General features: G+C 41.2%; 1 protein-coding gene across 1 annotated transcript; it reads right to left on the reverse strand.

Annotated features, from left to right (window-relative positions):
• Window positions 1-3,201: 3,201 nt before the first annotated feature.
• On the reverse strand, window positions 3,202-18,178 carry GATM (glycine amidinotransferase). The gene is made up of 9 exons (XM_082845997.1): window positions 18,109-18,178; window positions 16,407-16,625; window positions 10,213-10,408; window positions 9,184-9,374; window positions 8,063-8,200; window positions 7,757-7,921; window positions 6,409-6,472; window positions 5,832-5,948; window positions 3,202-3,875 (listed from the first exon to the last, which is right to left on the reverse strand). Exons 1-9 carry the CDS (start codon window positions 18,175-18,177, stop codon window positions 3,763-3,765), a joined length of 1,272 nt encoding a protein of 423 aa, XP_082702123.1. The 5' UTR covers window position 18,178; the 3' UTR covers window positions 3,202-3,762.
• Window positions 18,179-19,765: the final 1,587 nt, after the last annotated feature.

Raw genomic sequence — 19,765 nt, forward strand, 5'->3', positions numbered from 1 at the left:
TTATTGATAACAGTGAAATTGACTTGCACCTGGTCTGAGACACCCAGAGGGTTCTGTCATTGGAACTGGTTACATAGCAAGTATATGCCCACATGACCAACAGGGGATGAGAAACCCTGGTTGAGACTCTACCTTGGGCTCCTTGGTTCTGAGATGGTCCGTGCTCATATTGGTGGTTCCGGATCTGAGAAAGTGTGTCTAGACAGCCCTTACAGAGGGCTAACAAATGCAGGTCGGGCTTGGCTGCCCTGGACTCTCTGCTGTGAGATGGCCTTTGGCTGTGATGCATGTCGTTACTTTAATACTATTGCTATATTGTGTCCTTTTCCTGTAATAAACTATATAGATTTATAAGCACTGTCATTTTAAGTCCTATGAGACTTTAGCAGTCAAACCTCGTTTAACTGTTACTGTTGGTGCACTGTGATGGGAATCTAAATGTTTTTCATATTCTTCTAATTTCTTAAAAAAAAAGATCCTCTACATCCAAAAAGTTGACCAAAAAAAATCTGAGGTACTGTATTTTTACATTCTTCTGAACTATTGGGTGGTATTCCTATGTAGTTGCAAGTTAACACACTAGAGTGGTCAGATCCATGAACTTTATTTTTAAAAGGCTATTCCTGAAAGAAATACCTTGCTTTTTTACAAGGAACTAGACCTGCCCTGGCAATATTAGATATTTTTATTTAAATTTAGTTCATTTTTTATGACAGTAGGTTCATCCTAATATGCACAGCTGTTTCCTTAGACATCGAGTTACAAAAGGCTTGGTGGTCCCTAGGAAGAATGGCAATCTGCAGTTGTTGGCAAGTGATCTGGAAACCGTGACTCTAAAGCGGCAAATGGTGGGCCTTCTGCCTGCTACAGATACCATAGAAGCCACCAGGTTGCAGGACTGGTGGATGACGAAAAGAAACCTGATAGCAATTGTGTGGTGGACACCAGGCTGCTTCTGTTTTCCTCTACAACTTTGACAAGAGGGGACACCACAAGGAGTGCCAAGGATCTAAAAATAGAGACTTTATTAAATCATTCAGTTGAGCTATCTTTGTTGAAGTAATCGTCTTATTTAATAACCATGCAAAAGGCCAATGCTAGAGACACGATGAGATGAGGAAGAGGGAAGAGTCCAGGATGGCTTGGCCAACTGAGTCAGTTGTGATAGTGTTGAGCCTGCGATGCCTTTGCACATCCAGATAATGTCCACAGACAGTTGGGAACAGGACCTGGGGCTCAGGGCCAGGCCTAGACTAGAAGATCCAGGCTTAGGGCCTCCCCTCCCACGTAGCCTCTGGGAATTACTGGTGGATATGCAGAGGGGAAGACCTGTGCACAGGTGAGATAACCCGCGAGGGAGAAAGCGGTACCTCAGAAACCCAAAAGAGGAGAGACCTTCAAAGGAATGGTCAGTAAGGCCTGAATTGTATCCACTGGAAATGACACTTGGGTCAGGGTTCTCAGCAGTACACTGAAGCAATAAGGTAGAAATCAGATGGCAAGAGATTGAAGAGTAAATAAAAGGTGAAAAAGTGGACATATCAGTAGATGTATTCTTTCTGGAAACTGAGCTCTAAAAGACAGTGACATTGCCAGAGGGATGGTTTTTGTTTTGAAGATTATTTTGAACATGACTATTTGCTGAGGGAAGACACACACACACACACACACACACACACACACACACACACACACACACAGAGAGGCTGGAGTTATAAGAAAGATGATAACTGATGAAGCCAGTTCCTGAAAGAGGAGAGAAAGATTAGAATCTAAGGACAGTTGTGTGGATTAGACCTGGTCAAAAGGTTCACCTCTTTCTCTGCAGTAGTGAGAGAAGTGTCTTTGTAGAGGGTTGAGAAGTACAGTTGAGTGATGAGAGGAAGACCCAACTTTTCTCTTTAGAAGCTTAGCTAGTACAGGCAAGGAGAGAAAGAATTTAACCAGGGAACGCAAATGCAGGTAAATCTATAGAGAAATGGAGCAGAAAAGCTGAGGGAACTGACACCTGACGGCCTCTATTTTCTCTGTGAAAAATGAAGCAATATGATAAGAGAACAAAGTGAAGGTCTGGAATAGCCACTGAGGAGAATGTGGAGGGGTGTGTAATAGAATTGCAGAGTAGTATTTAAACCCAGGAATATATCCCCTAACTGTGCACCAATCCACATGATTGTAAGGTTTCTTTTTTTTGCGGGCCTCTCACTGTCGTGGCCTCTCCCGCTGCGGAGCACAGGCTCCGGACGCGCAGGCTCAGCAGCCATGGCTCATGGGCCCAGCCGCTCCGCGGCATGTGGGATCTTCCCGGACCTGGGCACGAACCCATGTCCCCTGCATCGGCAGGCAGACTGTCAAGCACTGTGCCACCAGGGAAGCCCCTGTAAGGTTTCTTAAGCAGGATTCAGTCGAGTGTAGAATGGGCAGGTATTTCTGTGGTGCGTGAAAAAAGACACTAGGCTACAAAGGCACGGTCGAAACCCATGACCACTTCAAAGTACACCTCCCCCCATCCCCACCCCACAGATTTTTCATGGGTCAAAATACTGAGTATCTAGAGAATGGAGACTTTTTTCCTCTTCTGGGGCCTAGGATTAGTCCCTTATATTCAGAAGACATTCAGATATTGTTGACTGATTGGATTAATTAATAAATAAAATCTGACTCTGCTAAACATTTCTGAATACAAGCATTAGGTTTAAATTTTTATCTACTAGGGGTGAATATATTGAATAATTCAAAGCATTAGAACACTGTTTCAAGAGCTATATTCCCATAATTTACTTATGCTTAAAATGATTAGACTGATGCCAAACTCTAATAAAACCCATTCTGTAACACAGAAGTTTATTAGAATAAACATACATGTACCGTATCCAATGTTAAAATTATTTCACATCGCATGTAGGTTTTACCTCCATTCGTTTTTTTTTTTAATGCTTTTAAAGTCTGTGCTTTAAATAATTTGCACATCTGTAAACAAATCTTAGATGACCAAAGATGCAATGTATCCACTAGATACTGAACATCAAAATTTAGGAATTGGAACTGATAGTTATATCCTATTGCACTAAATATTCCTCTAAAATTCTGGACAGAGAAGAAAAAAGAGATTAAAATAAATCACTTGAAATGAGGTAAGTTGTATGAAAAGGTTTTTAATAGCAAATATCACCAATGTTGAGATGAGAATATTAAAAATATTCATGGAAAAATTCACTTAAATGTTTGCAATAGTCTAGGTTATTTTTAAAAACAAAAAATTAAAAATTACCAAAATTCCTTATTAGAAAAAGAGACAATTACTGGTTCTAGAAGATCTGTATACATTCTGAGTCTTTTATTTAGAAAAAAGAAGTGATACAAACATTCACAAGTTTAGCAAAAAGGAAAAAAAAAGTGACTATTAGGACTAACATTTCAAGCTGCCTTTTGGAAAGAAAATTAAAAACAGAGGTAGATGGTTAAATATATTAGTAGCCAAGTTACTCAAATGACTAATTTTTGTTTTGGTAGACATTCACCAAATTTTTATGCTTGAAGCCAAACAGTAAAATATTTAGGAGAAGAGAGTAAGATCTAGCACAGGTTATTTTCCTTTTATCAAAGAAAAATAATAAAAATAAACCAGGCTTAAGACCCCTGTTATGGATATGATTGTATAAAGTACTACAGTTCATGCACTTTTTAAAGCAGGAGAATGAACCTTATCCCTAAGCTTCCTAGTTTTATTTGAGGCCAAGCCCCAAGCCCCAGCAGGCCTGGTCAATCAAAGTAGGACTGTAGGGTGCCTCGGCGCCGGACATCGCAGGTCCAGCAGTGGAAGCCTCCTCCCAGGGAATTGGCATTACGAATGTTAACCTTAATGGTACTGATACCTGCATGGAAAAAGAGAGACGTGGCCAGTTAGATGGACTCACATGAAGATTCTTCTATAGAAATGAGCCTAAAAATGGGTAGGAATACTGTGGTTCTAACCCTTAAGTCCACCCCAGGATAGTCTTTCAATTTTATTCGTCAATTATATTTCATCTAATCTATTCCACTGCTAATATAAAACCTTCACCAGAAAGTCAGCAGAGACTCTGAAGTCTATTTTGTTCTATTGACTATTCACAAGTCAACAGGTTTCATGAGTGGATATATCTGACAAATGGTCAGAAACAATCCAAATAGTAAAATTTCAAGGCCTTTTAACTACTTTGTCAGACTGTTTCTAATTTTACCATGTCAATTTAGTAAGAAAAGTATAATTTAGCCAACCTGAAAAGTTGACTTTACCTACCCACATATAAGCAGAGTTTATCTGACACAATTAGCTTGACCAGGCCACCTTAAGGAAACAATGGAACAGAACTCATCTGGGTTGTATGGTCATACAGGTATCAAAGCTACTCAGGCAGTTAGTTTAATCCAGCACCATTTGTATTAATATGGTTATGATGTACATGGCCCAGTCAACCAATGGTATTTTGGAAGAATCTGTTGTGTTTGGCATAATGGGGTTTTAAAAAGAAAATCTATTCTCCTCTCTCAAGGAATCCATGATTTTGAGAGGAAAGCTAAGCTACAGAGTTGCTAAAGGGCCCACTGGTATAGTTAGAAAGGCAGCATGAGTCATCTGGAAAGCCTTTCATGAGAAAGTAAGACTGAGCAGGGCTTTGAAGAGTAAAAACAGGGTTTGGACACAGGTTCAGGAGTGGGCTTGGGATAAGAAGTGGGCTTTTAACCATGAGCATGTGTTTCCTGATAGAAAGACATATCTATCTTAGTCAGATGGCTAGAGCCATATAACCTTGAACTGGAGAGAAGTTAATTTGCTTTAACAAGTTCCCTATGTTCAAAAAGACTTTATTAAAAACAAAATTATAAATCAGATATTTGGTACTTAATAATATTTTAAGTTGAGAAACAATAAAATCTTAAAGGACAGGAAACTGAACCCAAGCAACTGGCTTATTTAACAAAAGCCACGAAAAAAAAAGTGGGATAGCATTACAGGTGAAATCATTAGGTTGGGCTCAATCTAAAACTAATGGGCTAATCTTTTTAAACTGATACTTCATTAAAGAGGGATGTTTCAAAGGGGCAAACAATATCTTCTGAGTAGTACACCTGAAATATAACACATAAATCAAAACATGACTTGATTTCAACAAGTGTACTGCCTGGCTTTATTTGACACTTAGGATATGTCAAGTAGAATGATAGTGATAAACACACACTTCTGCACCCTAATAACAGCCATATGAAAATTCTTTAAATGCTTTTCTCAGTAGAGAATAACTGGTCTAAATTTTGAATACCACGATAAGCAAATTCCCACCCAAGTAATAACCAGTTCTGCTTTTTAGTTCAAAGCTGAAATGATTTACTGACATCCTCTATTGTATTTCATTACTTTGTTCACAGTGCTTATCACACAGATAAGTCACTTCTATATCTGTATCCTTATACATCCTTTAAAATATGTAATGACAAATTACTTTTAAAGGACCCCAACAATTTCTTATTTGGCGAAGGGCCAAATCATCTATATGCTTATCTGCAAAGGGGTAGCTCTCCACACTTGGGCACCGGGAAGTTAGATAAGTCATAGAAGACTGATAAACTTATTGCTTAGGGGGTGTCTAAGGAGCCTGGGATGCATCTCCAACCTTTTGAGGTTGTGATTGTTGAAAAGAAGTATATTGTCCATCTATGAAATAACAACTTGGTACTTCTAAAAGGAACAGAAATTTAATTAGATAAATCATACATCAGACCTAGCATGTCATTTCTTCTCATTTAATATTTTTGAATATGAACATGTTTCCTTTATGCTGGGTACATACCCAGCTTTTCAAACATCTTTTGAATCGGGACTTCGTTGGCATCCACCATAACACGCTTTTCATCTAGCATTAAGACATTCATGGAAAGCCATTTGGACGACATCCAGAGTGGGTGATCTAAAAACAGCAATAACCGTTAAATCATGTCTGCTGTTATTCTTGGTTAAAGCAAGGATTCAGAAGTGAAGAATATTCAAGTGACAGCTCAATTCTTTCAATAGTTCAGTTTCCCTGTGAAAATTTATTTTAATCTTAAGACTATCTGTAAATGTTATGAATCAATCCATACTCATTACACATTTGAATTTCACCTTGTTGTCTTTAAAAAGCCATTTCTTGCTTTCCGTCAAATTGTTTTGTACTGATTTTTCCTGTCTTTTCATTTTCATTTTCTATGGAAGGAGAGGTTGTGAACACAAGTCCAGCCTTGTTCTAGTACCCGTAGTGCCAAGCACCAGTTTACTGCTACCAGAGAAATATTCTAAATTGCTAATATGCAGGCTGCTGTCTATAGGTGAAAGATTCTTGGCCACTGAAGTAATTATTTTAGGCTATGAGTATACAAAAGTAAACATACCATCTGGGATGACTGGTATTGGAGGAGTAACTATGGTCCATCCTGCTTTCTTGAAAAGATCAATCTGCAAGACCAAAATAAAAAAAAACCCCCCAAACCCAAAGAGGCTTAAATCTATAGATACTATTCTTATCATTCTTGGTCTCTGATAGCCCTTATGATTAATAATTCTTTTTGAGAAGCTGTCTTCTCAACTGCCAAAATTTAAAAATTAAAATTTCAAAACATTTGGATGATTTTGTCTGAATCTTAGTTAAAATGTACATAAAGTCCTCAGATTGCCAGATTAAAATTAAAAAGTAACAGAAATGTTAAAGCTTTTAAAAATATTCTTGTGCTTTTCACAGGTTTCAGAGATTTTTTAAAAGACCAAAGATATTTTCCTTGAGAAATTCTCATTAAAGAAAATGAAAAAATTTCCTCTTACTTAGTTGTAAGAAAACAAAATATGACTATGTCAAACCCGTAGTCCATCCACTTCATAGTCTGTCACTTTGCGTCTGTGACCATGGTATAAAGACAGATGTTAGGAATATACTCCCAAAGAACCATAACTGTCCCTAGTGACCTATTATAACCCAACCATCCCTAGTTCACATACCCACTTAGTATATAAATTATATTAAATAAATATTTAATAATATATATAATTGATTTATGTAAATTATATATAAATAAATTAAAATGAAGTGAATAAGTAATCTTGGTCATTGGTCTAAATATATAGAATAGAAATGAACAGTGATATGGTAAAATAGTGAATTTTGCAATGGCGCACTGCAGCCCAGCAAATAACACAAAATCACTCACCGCCCAACTGGAAGTAGGGGGCAGCGGGCAGAAGTAGGAGGCTGCAGGGGGGGATAGACCTGCTGCAGTACAGTGGCTCTGCTCCTCCCCTGCAGGGTGGGACTGGCTGAAGGGAGCCCCACTGGAGAGGGAAGAAGACACCCACTGCCTAGTGGTGTTACCCCAGACATGCAGAGATCATCTTGTTTGCAATTCATCTGCTGAGGAACCTCGGCTGCAAGTTATGAGATAATACCACTCTGTTCAATAAAAACACACACATACGCACAAACTTGAGGCTCTGACAGCAGCAAGCAGCCAAAGTCAGAGTCTGATGACACTACACTAATTATCACGGCTACAGTGTATATTTCTGAGTGTTGGACATCCTGTAGTAAATATAACATAAGCAATCCAATGTTTGATCATAATAATGTGAGCATTGCTGAATCTGTCGTTTAGAATCATTAGGAAATCACGGAAGTGCTTAAAATAATAGTGGCAATTCCTTCAGTTGCCAAACTCTCTTGATTTTCCAGAGTCCTAAGAACTCCCCTACCTGGTGACATGGTCGGTCAGGATTGGAAAGCACAAGACCGGGCCCAATGATATTGAAGGTGGCATCAATGTGCATCGGATTGGGGTCTTTAAAGGAGATGATATGCACTCTGTAGTCTGGAGCGAGATGCTTACGCATCCATTCAATGCCCATGTAGTTTGTCACCTGAAAATAGAAAAGGAGACATAAACCTATAAAGATTTGGTTCTATGTTTAGCTAACTAAAAATAGGATGAAAATATTTTAATTTTGGAAATTTAAAATATAATAATAAAGTGAGAAATTTCCGAGGTAGCCTTTATCCACCTGGCTTCTCTGTGCAAAGATGTCTCTTCCAGCTCGAATGAAGTCAGCAGCATCAAAGCATGGCTCGAACTCAGTCGTCACAAATTTTCCCTGAGCAGCCAATTTGTGTCTGTCTTCTACAGAATGGATGGGGTAATCCTAATTGGAACAAGAATGAACACACACAGTGCCTTGGTTCGTGAAGAGATGACTCATAGGGCCTTCATTACTAAGAAAATTAGTTCAACATCATCATTTCCTGAAATACTACGGCCCTGTTGTAGACTGAAACAGGCATGGGAAGATGTAGGCCCATGCTAAGCAAACCAAAATAAACCAAACCACCAACAAAAAAATGAAAAACTAGGCATGACAAGTTCCTGATACTTGGAAGCAAGTGGTACAGAGGCAGTAATGAAACTGAAAATACTCCATGACCCATCCATTGATTTATGTATCTATCTGCAGTACTGAAAATCTGCAAGATGAAGTCATTCTGTTCTTTTGAAAAAGGAGGTTGGCCCTGAGCCTAACTCATACCATAAAATGCGATGCCATGCATCCCCTACCAACTTTGACTGGGTATGCGGTTGGGTAATAGATTCATTACTTACTTATGTCTTTAAACCCATAAAGGGTTTAAAGAAATTTTCAGTTTTTGATTCCTTCTATAAGTGATCAAATAGTAAGTGATCTAATAAGAGACATATACTTCCTTTTACTGTGAATATGGCCTACAGACCAAATTCTTTTTCTAGAAGAGGCTGGAGTTCAGCCTAGCGACTGTTCTGTCTCCACCAATGAATAGCTGTGCGCCTTTAGACCAGTTTTCCTCCCTGTAATGGAATGAAACTACTCCCTCATGAGGTTGTTGTGAAAAGTAAACAGGACTGAGGATGTAAATAAAGTACTTAGTTCAAGATCTGGCACATGGTAAACACCAATAAGTGTTAGCTATTATTATTACTGTTATTATAACTTATCATTTACTGTTATTTTCATCATAAAACAATCAGTTTTCGAAAAGTAGGTCATCTCAGCTTCTGAAATACATAATAAATACAAGGTATCCGAGAATCTCTCAGTCTCTGTGGATTGTTTAGAAAAGTTACTGAGAAGCTCTCCCATAACTGGGGACTTACCTGGTCATAAAGCTCATCAGCCATTGTGGGCTTAGGAGCTGTTGTCCACTTGGCCCCGCGGCGGAAGTAGTCTTTGATAATTGCTCTGTACGCGCGGTACTCAAAGAAGCGAGCGCGCCAGGCCATGGGAGCCTCGATAATCTCATTTCCCACAACTATCAGGATGTCTCGAGGCATCGCACCATATAAACCTGTCAGGCCAGAAAGTTCCAGAGCAACTTCAGTGATGCTAATTTCCAAGACAGAAGAGTCTATATCATGTGATTTCTTTCTTTGGTAAAAGAATAATAATTACAGAAAACCTATACGTGTATATGTACATAATTTTACGCAAATGAAAAAATATTAAATGATACATCCTAGACTGTTAACATGAATTCTGTGTGGGGATGATGAAGCCAGGCCAAATAGAAAAAAAAGAAAAGAGAAAAAGAAGCATCTCTTGGTCAAAGACATCTTGAACCACCAAGTTTTCACCTTTTGTAACTCCTAACAGAGTTTTTCAGGGAATATCAGTACCACAAGATGAAAATTGGGCCAAGGATCACTTATACAACTGTAAATTAGAACACACCGAACTCCGCAACTAAGGAGCCCACCTGCCACAACTAAGACCCAGCACAACCAAATAAATAAATAAATATTAAAAAAAAAAACACACTGAACTCAGGCACAAAAACAATCCTGCAGCAGTGTCAGTTAAAAATAAGATGGGAATATTTCTGTTCCCCTTTTAATTTCTGTTCTTGAGGAAAATTAAATGGAATCCACTGGTCTTATGTAAGGAAATGCTCATGAAGTTTAGAAAAACTGCTTCTTTCAAGGAAATTCTAGATTTACAATAGAGTTTAAAATGTGTACATCTAAGTCTTACCAAAGAGAACCAAACTGTTCCTAAATAATCTTTAAAGTTTTGAAGGATTATTAAAACAAAGGGATCTCTGAGAAATAATCAGAGCTTTCTCCTTACAGATTGAGAGAAATTAAAAAATTAAGACTCTAGCAGTTAAAGTATCCAGTATCACTTACCCGTAGACTCAAAATCAGGAGTTTTATACTTCAAGGACCAGTCAATGGTGTCAGGCCTCCTCACTGTCACTCCTTCCATTTTTAAAATATTGCACATTTCTTCAATTTCGGCAACAGCCTTTTTCAAATGATCTTTGGGAAAATGATGGCCCCCATACTTTTGGTAAAAAGTCCAGTACTTTTCATATGTGTTGGCCTAGAACCAGAAGAAAGTAAGTGAAATACTTACAGGAAAAAATTACAGCTCAAGATAGGTTCATAGGTTGTGAACAATTACTTGTATAACTTACTGGAATTGAGACTGAGACCACATCTGGTGCAGTGTTCATCCCCAGAACCAAGCACACTGACTCTGGGAAGACACTCAATATTTGTTGAATGAAGATCTCTAAATTCTCTGGATGTTTTGAGACCTTTTGTTCCTTCTGCCTGAGATCTCATGCCTTACCACACACAGCATGTCTGCCCTCACATGGGCTTGGAACGCTCTTGGGCCACTTTTTACATGCTTCATAGACAAAATAGGACATGGACGCTCCCATTAGACAGTCTCAATGAAATCAAATAAGAGAACAAACAAAACAGCTTAATAAAAGCACACCTACCTATACGAAGATAAAACCATGGGCTACCCAGGCATCCCAGAATTCTGTCTAAAAAACAGCACTTCAAGATACTTTGTAGGAAAATAGGACACTGCTCCCTTAAAGGTTAGGGACATACTCTCAACTATGCTTTGTTTCTCTTAAAAAGCCATTATTGATTATTTTCTCATTCAACAGAATCACCACTTGGCAAACCTGTGCAGCGGTGCAAGTCTACCTTTAGCGCTTCCTACACTTCCCTGCCAAAGTGTCTCTCCCCACCAACCTCTCTTCTCCCAATCCATCTAAGCTTTCATAGTGCTTCAGGTCCTTTCACCATAAAAAGAAGTGATTTGAGGGATTCCCTGGTGGCGCAGTGGTTGAGAGTCCGCCTGCCGATGCAGGGGACACGGGTTCGTGCCCCAGTCCAGGAAGATCCCATATGCCGCGGAGCGGCTGGCCCCGTGAGCCATGGCCGCTGAGCCTGCACGTCCGGAGCCTGTGCTCCGCAATGGGAGAGGCCACAACAGTGAGAGGCCCGCGTACCGCAAAAAAAAAAAAAAAAAAAAAAAGTGATTTGATAAGCAAATCCCCAAATTTTTAAGTAGCTGAAAAACAAATCTTAACATTTAGGAAGTGTCCAAGGGTTATATGCATTTTAAAAGACAACTGAATGGAAAGCGGTTGAATGCTTTAAAAAGGCTCAATCAATTTGCTAAAAATTACTATTGAATTAGGGTAGGTACAACAACTATAAAATACTGGTTTTCAAAAGTGGAACAGTCTGGAAGGATTCTTCATTCAGATTGTTTTCCATGTGCAAGGTTCTCAGTCAAATTAAAAAATACATTGGGAAATGTAGGAGACACACATGGATATAATTTATTAAGACACACAAAGCAGAATTCCAATCAGAAGATCCAAACGCTAAGAAAAAGCCTTGGACCTTCATCAAAAGATTGGCAAAGCAACGTACATTTATATGTTTTAAGTTTTTAAAAAATGTTTAAAGCAGGTATTTTTATTTTATTCTTATTTTTAACATCTTTATTGGAGTATAATTGCTTTACAATGGTGTGTTAGTTTCTGCTTTATAACAAAGTGAATCAGTTATACATATACATATGTCCCCATATCTCTTCCCTCTTGCGTCTCCCTCCCACCCTCCCTATCCCACCCCTCTAGGTGGTCACAAAGCACCGAGCTGATCTCCCTGTGCTATGCGGCTGCTTCCCACTAGCTATCTATTTTACGTTTGGTAGTGTATATATGCCCATGCCACTCTCTCACTTTGTCCCAGCTTACCCTTCCCCCTCCCCGTATCCTCAAGTCCATTCTCTAGTAGGTCTGTGTTAAAGCAGGTGTTTTTAAAGTGTTTCCTTATATCATTGATTAACCAACCACTAGTCCTAATCATGTCCGATGAGGTTTCCATTATTACAAATCAGATAACTTCAGACAGTGGTAAGTGCCATAAAGAAGGGGAAAGTGGGTAATGAGACAGACTATCTAGATGTCTAGCTCTTTAATGTCAAAGACCATGTCTCTTCCAGATTATATGTCTCTACTTCCACCTCAGCCTGATAAATATCAAACATATGGAAGCAGACCTGCCTCTTGTTAGTTCAATACCTAGGTTCACATCAATTAGGCTGGAGCTGAGCCTGCTGGGGAGGGAATAAGAATCTGAAAAACAGGTCTTCAGCAAACAGGGAGATGCCAGTGAAGCTCTAAAACGGGGGCTGGCAAACTAAAGTCCATGGGCCAAATCTGGACTGCTGCCTGTTTATGCAAATAAAGTTTTATGGAACATAGAAATACTCATTTACATATGGCCTGTGGTGGTTTTGCACTACAGTGGCAGAGTTGAGAGTGGAGTAGTTGTGACAGAGACCTATGGTCTGCAAAGCCTGAAACATTAATTATCTGGCCCTGTAAAGAAAAACCTTGCCAAACCCTGTCTAAATGATCAGTTAGTTGCTTTACTTTTGAAGATCTATAGGTAAACAATAAGCTCAATTTCTGGCCCATGAAAAATGTTATCAGAATTAAAAATTTGATTGCTTGTTAAGATCAATCCACTCTTTTAAAACACAGAACAAAACAAGAGCACTCTACTGTTTTCTACTCCTAGGAGGTCCTGCAGTAGCAACCAGAGGAGAGGATAATAATGACTCTTTATATTCCTCTCAGACACATCCTGGTACTACTCATCCATTCACCACTTCCTCCTTCTCATGCCGGGCACATCTCTAACAGTCCACGAGGGGACAAGAAGTCTTTGAAAATTTAACACTGGGTGAAATAGTTTCTGCTGCACAGCCATGTTTTCTTGCTGGACACATTCCAAAGTATCCCATGTGACTATTTGTGCAGAGTGAAGCTTGCTTGATAAATATAAACTTCCCTGGGAGAAAAAAGTTATTTGAACAAGTGTGAATTCTCTTGTATAGTTCATACTCTGGCTAAGGTTGAACAAAGTCTGAGTGATCAGGCCAGACTACATTTTCCAAGAGGTAGTTGGAAATTATTTACACTTCCTTTACAACCCTGCTAAGTAAGTTAGCAATCATTTACCAAGTGTCTGCAAGATAAAAAAACACTGTATTAAATGCTTAGCATGGGATGTTTTTAATAATCTGTTGCAGACATGTGGCTGCACTCCTAGAAACCTGATAGTCTTTCAGAGCCTAAAATCCTTTAGGGGTGTTTGCCAAATGAATTTTAAATACTGTCTTTGGAAGGCTAGGAAATCTCAATAGAAACATTATTTATCCAGCTGCAAACTGATATTACATTAACGTTGATCGACTTCGTATTTTTTTTATTAATTTTTATTGGAGTATAGTTGCTTTACAATGTTGGGTTAGTTTCTGCTGTACAGCAAAGTGAATCAGCTATACGTATACACATATCCCCTCTTTTTTGGATTTCCTTCCCATTTAGGTCACCACGGAGCACTGAGTAGAATTCCCTGTGCTGTACAGTAGGTTCTCATTAGTTATCTATTTTATACATAGTAGTGTGTATATGTCAATCCCAATCTCCCAATTCATCCCACTCAACTTTGTATTTTTAAAAGGTCCTTTTATCAAGGGCTTTAGAAAAAAAAGACAAAAGCAAAACAAAAAGCACATATTTGATGGAAAGTATTCACCATGTTTGCAGAATAAAAAGCCACATAGCTTTCAAAAATTGTGCTTCCTGATGACTATGTTCCTCATTCCCATAAAATTTTTCTAGCACTTACATCTTCCAACATATCTTATGCTCTAACTGCCTATAAATGGTTTACTACACTATTTTATATTTCATTGGTCCCAAACTGATTAATATATCTGTCATTTTTCTCCAACTAGAAAGTAAGACCTTCTAGTTGGCCATGCATGTCTTAGATTTAATTTCCTCTCCCTCGATACCTAGTTTCTTATGTGTCATAAAGCAGAAATAACCAGACAAATGAATGAAATCAATACTGCTAAAGCTACTATTATCTACAATTATTATACCCTCAACAGACTTGGCAAATTGCATCCATACAACTATAATGAGTTGTAATTTTGTCCTTTAAAAATAAGTAACATGTAACCTTTTACCTTCCTATTTAATCTCATTAGGTAGATAGCAACCCTCTTAATATCTTCATTTTAGTGAGGCCCAGAAATTTGTGGAATCAAGATCACAAGGTCAAATAGCTGATTAACTGAGATTAGCGAATAAGCTTTTATCAAATACCTAATTCAATCCTGATCTCCTGACTTCAGCCTGGCACACCTTCCAAAAGTCCATGAAATTTCAAAATCTAAAATCATAAATCAAGTGACAAAGAACTCAAAATAATGTCTTAGAATTCTGATTCCGTAAGATCACATGATATAAAAGTCAATTATTCTAAAGACAAATAGAAGGATAAATTATTGCTTGAATTTGAAATTTAATTCCACCCAATTAAAATGGTTAGGGGATGGGACTTCCTTTCAAGAAAAGACTTCAGGGCTTCCCTGGTGGCGCAGTGGTTAAGAATCCGCCTGCCAATGCAGGGGACACGGGTTCGAGCCCTGGTCTGGGAAGATCCTACATGCCCCAGAGCAGCTAAGCCCGTGCACCACAACTGCTGAGCCTGCCCTCTAGAGCCCGCGAGGCACAACTACTGAAGCCCACGCGCCTAGGGCCCGCGCTCCACAGCAGGAGAGGCCACCGCAATGGGAGGCCTGCGCACCATAATGAAGAGCGGCCCCTGTTCACCACAACTAGAGGAAGCCCGCGCCCAGCAACAAAGACTCAACACAGCCAAAAATAAATGAATAAAATAAACTTATTAAAAAACAAAAGACTTTAAAAAGATCGTGCCTTTTTAAAACATGTGGATGATACATAAATTAATCTGTTCATCAAATATCAAAACCAAAGGTAGTTTCAGAACAACTAGAAGAAGTTATGACTTTTTCTATTACCTTCTCTTCAAGGTCTAACTCAAGAATTATTTTCTTCGTTTAGGAAGAAGACTTCTTAACTATTCAGCATTTGGTCATTGCTTTTCCCTTAGCTCTCCTGGTATTTGAATTCAACTGCCTTGCCAGCTAGTTGCCATAAGATACTTAGTATTAGTCTTCATTTCTACGTAATAAACATCATACCTCTCCAAATGGAAAACAAGTTCTTTTGTGCTAATAACTCTGGAGCCCTGAACCCACGTGCCGCAACTACTGAAGCCTGCGTGCCTAGAGCCCGTGCTCCGCAACAGGAGAAACCATCGCAATGAGAAGCCCACGCACCGCAGCGAAGAGTAGCCCCTGCTCACCGCAACTAGAGAAAGCCCACATGTAGCAATGAAGACCCAATGCACCAAAAAATAAATAAATAAGCAAATTTATATATAAAAAAATTAACTCTGATAGAAGCTAGAGGTGGTTTAGAGAGTGCAGCAAATAGGGGAGACCAGTTAGGAGTTCACTGCAATAGTCCAGGCAGTAGATGAGATCCTGACGTAAGGCAGTAGCAGAGGGATGGAGGTAAGGTTCATTTTGATAAAAGACTTGTTCGATCTTGGAGAATGGATGTGTAGGATGTGACTGAAGGAGAAATAAATAAAAGTTTTAGCTTGAATAAATAGGAATGCCCAAAACTGAAAGGAAGGAATGAAGAACGTCCCAGTTTTGCAGAGTGGCTGGCAGCTGAACTCAAATGTGCCATGTTTGAGGTCCAGTGGCAATATCCAGCAAGGACTTTAACGTGTTCATATGGACAGAATTCAGGAGAGAGATCTGGACCAGAGTGGAGGGGTGGGAGGAAGCTATGAGAACAGCTACAGTGAAATTCTGTTCAGCCCAACATTACAGACCACAAAGGAAGAAGATGTGAGGAATAGGGAAAGAACTAATATCCCCCCACCCCCCGAAACGGTCTCCCCAAACCTGAAGGAGGGAGTAATCATTGGTGTAGATAGTGTCAAATACTGCAGAGATGCCAAGTAAGATATCATCAGCCACTGGATCTGGGTAGTCTTGGGTAAGCTAAAGTGAACACAGTTACAGAGGAGAGTGGGAGCAGAAGCCAGACTGCAGACCATGAGGAATGAACCCGCTCAGACATGTGAAACCCTGGCTTTACCTTCACCTCCACAGTGAATGGTGGAACACAGGCATTTTCTGCTCTGCCCACTATCACTTCCTCTAAGGGGTCCCATTCGTTGTAAGAGGAGACAGGGCAGTCCTTGGGCAGAGGATCAGTGGCCTTGTCGTCAGCTGCACAGGAATTCCGGGAGGAAGCCGTAGCTGCCTGGGTGCTCTGGAAAGTTCGCTGCACCCATCCCGTTACAGTTCTTCCAAGCTTCCAAGAACAAAGAAAAGATTATTGTGTGGTCCTGCACAGTACTTGGGGGAGGGGGAAGTAGAGGTAGGATGAAAACCCAGAATAACACAGCCAGGCATTTAAAATCTTTTAGGAGAATGTAAACCGAGATGTTAGTGGATAGGTGGGTAGTGGGGTTACAGATTTTACTTTTGTGTTTATTTATACATTATCTTTTTATGTATTATGTTAATTGGTATAACTCTTTAAAACTTCTCAGAAGATTTTGTCCCCAACGACCATACACCCCCATTTATATCTCGTAATGGTTTTCCGCAATCAAGCCTTAAGCAAGTTTTCTGCAGATGATGGGTCACCCTTCTTCCCAGAAAACCACAGAAAGTGGCTCCGGATCTCCCTGCCAACTCCAGCTGGGGAAGGGAGCCTCCTGTCCCTTTCAGTACCAAAGGTTACTAGTATTAGGATCCTCTCCCCCCGCCCCACGCAAATGAAACTATAGAAGCATTTTAAATGACTTTATCTTTCAGAATAATCAGCTTCAAACCATCAATTTGTCCTCACGGACACACACTTCACATTATTTGGCACTGCAATTATGAGAGAGTGACCAAGTGCCACAGGCTTATTTTACAGATGGTCCACAGTACCCTAGGCAAGATAAGGATTAACTAACCCAGGTACAAACTTAACTAGGAAGGAGATCTAAGAACTTCAAAAAAGGCTTTTGAAAATGTAGAGCCCATAAACTCTAGATCAGGGAGAGTCCCTCATACACTGGGCAAACCTCAACCCCACAAATCTCTATCCGGTTCTGTTAAAAGCCTCAGGAAGGAGGCAGGAGGGGAGCCAGGGTGGAGACTAAAAAGCAGGAGGGAGTGACAGCTGTTCTGAAGCCAGTTGCTGGCGGAAGCCAAACTGCCTGGCTATTCCCGTCCCAGGAGCTAGGGAGGGTTTGCTGCAGGCGCGTGCTTGCATACCAGGAAAGCGGAGGGCAGGACCGGGCAGAAATCTGGGTACAGACCGAACTCGCTCCAACTCCTCTCGCGACTCGGGACTCCACGTTACACTTGGAATGAGCCTGCTCGCTCCCCCTCCGTCCCCAAGTCCCACTTCGCCCCTTCTCCCGTCCATCCACGGTACACGCATGCCCAACTCTCTGCCCACCCATAGCGATGAGCCGCCAAAAGGCCGCCCTTTTTCACTAAGCGGTGTTGCTTGTCGCCCTCGTCCCCTCCGGCTGGGGAGGGCGGCGCCCCCCGCGCTGACGGCCAACGCAACCCGAGGCGCGTAGACCACAGCTGTGCCCACTGGGTGTGGCCCCAACGCACGCCCCCTTCCCCTGGGACACCGCCGAGCTTCCGGCAGCCGGCAAAGGCTCCTGAAGCCGAGCTTCCAAGGGGGCCCAGAAAGGACAGGGTCGTGCAAGGCTGGCGGGGGAAAGCCAGGAAAGGAGAGGGGGAAGAGAGCACGCGGCTGCCCGATGAGGCGGCGGCGCACGCACCCGAGACCCGATGTAGTGCACCGCTTCGGCGCCGCGGCTCCCGCCGCGCAGACACCGCACCCGCAGCATCGTCTCGTGCCCGCCTGGTCCACAAGCCGACTGTGCCGAGCGCTCGGCCACCTCCTTCCGAGTGCCCCGAGAGCGCGCCCGCAGCAGGGTGTCCCGGTGCTCGGCCTTTTGTAGCCTCGCCCCGCCCCGGCCGCTCCCCCTCCTCCTGCGCGCCGCCCCTCCTCCCGCGCGCCCCATTGGCTGCCGGGAGCAGGTGGCGGGGCCGCGGAGCGCAGGGCTGCGCGCGGGGCCGCCCGGGAGTTAGGAACGGCAGGGAGAGCGGGGGACGCGGGGTCAAGTCCCCCGGGCTGGCCCTCTGTTAGCTTGTCAGTCCGCCCACTGGTTTCTGCCGAGCTCCGCCAGCCCCGCCCGGGTCCGTCGAACCAGGCCCGCAGTCTCAGGGACGGGGAGGAGGACGCGATTTCTGACGAGTCAAGTAATGATATATACATGTATGGTTTTAAATTTACATTTATGGATTTAAATATGCAAAGCGTGAGTAGAGTCTCACGTTTAAATTCATCTCTGTGCACTGATCCACTCCCCTCATTTTGCAGTGAACGAAACCACCTCAAGTTTAGGTGGCTTCTTAGGGCAACACCGGGATGGAGCCTGGAGGGGACCAAGTCTGGAACTCAGGTCATCCGCTCCCCGGGGTGCTGCGTGGTCCGCCCACTAGCCTGTTACGTGTTCTTCGGAATACTTGTCGTTTCATAGTCTTCGGCCATGTGTCCCTGGCTTGAGAAACTCAGTCATGAAAATAGAGATAGATGTGGGCCAGAAATGAGGGAGGACTACAGGGAATTTTTTCCCTTCTATCTCATGTATTTAAATTTTGTTTCAATTTGATAAAGATACATTTGTTAGAAAAGTAGCTCCCAAACAGTGCAAAGTTTTAATTGCTGCAGATTTTTGCAAAACTAGAGAACTCGGTTTAACATTTATATTGTTAGAAGGAGAGGGGACAGAGAGTATTTCCTGTCTGTGCCTACAATATATGTAATTACTTATTTTTCATAAGTAATTAAGAGCTGTCATTTTTTTTTCAGGTGGGTTCTTTTTTTTTACACCTTTATTAGAGTACAATTGCTTTACAATGATGTGTTAGTTTCTGCTTTATAACAAAGTGAATCAGTTATACATATACATATGTTCCCATATCTCTTCCCTCTTGCATCTCCCTCCCTCCCACCCTCCCTATCCCACCCCTCCAGGTGGTTACAAAGCACCAAGCTGATCTCCCTGTGCTATGCGGCTGCTTCCCACTAGCTATCTATTTTACGTTTGGTAGTGTATATATGTCCATGCCTCTCTCTCGCTTTGTCACAGCTTACCCTTCCCCCTCCCCATATCCTCAAGTCCGTTCTCTAGTAGGTCTGTGTCTTTATTCCTGTCTTACCCCTAGGTTATTCATGACATTTTTTTTCTTAAATTCCATATATATGTGTTAGCATACAGTATTTGTTTTTCTCTTTCTGACTTACTTCACTCTGTATGACAGACTCTAGGTCCATCCACCTCACTACAGATAACACAATTTCGTTTCTTTTTATGGCTGAGTAATATTCCATTGTATATATTGCCACATCTTCATTATCCATTCATCTGT

The sequence above is a fragment of the Leucopleurus acutus genome (assembly GCF_964270905.1).
Source record: "Leucopleurus acutus genome assembly, chromosome: 1".
NCBI lineage: Eukaryota > Metazoa > Chordata > Mammalia > Artiodactyla > Delphinidae > Leucopleurus > Leucopleurus acutus.

What these genes read in the sequence shown, in the direction of transcription:
- GATM (XM_082845997.1), bottom strand. Translation starts at nt 18,177, where the DNA reads ATGCTGCGGGTGCGGTGTCTGCGCGGCGGGAGCCGCGGCGCCGAAGCG. An exon ending in TCTTTGCACAGAGAAGCCAG is followed by an intron (nt 7,922 to 8,062) that starts GTGGATAAAGGC and finishes TTCTATTTTCAG; the next exon opens with GTGACAAACTACATGGGCAT. An exon ending in CTGACCGACCATGTCACCAG is followed by an intron (nt 6,473 to 7,756) that starts GTAGGGGAGTTC and finishes TTGGTCTTGCAG; the next exon opens with ATTGATCTTTTCAAGAAAGC.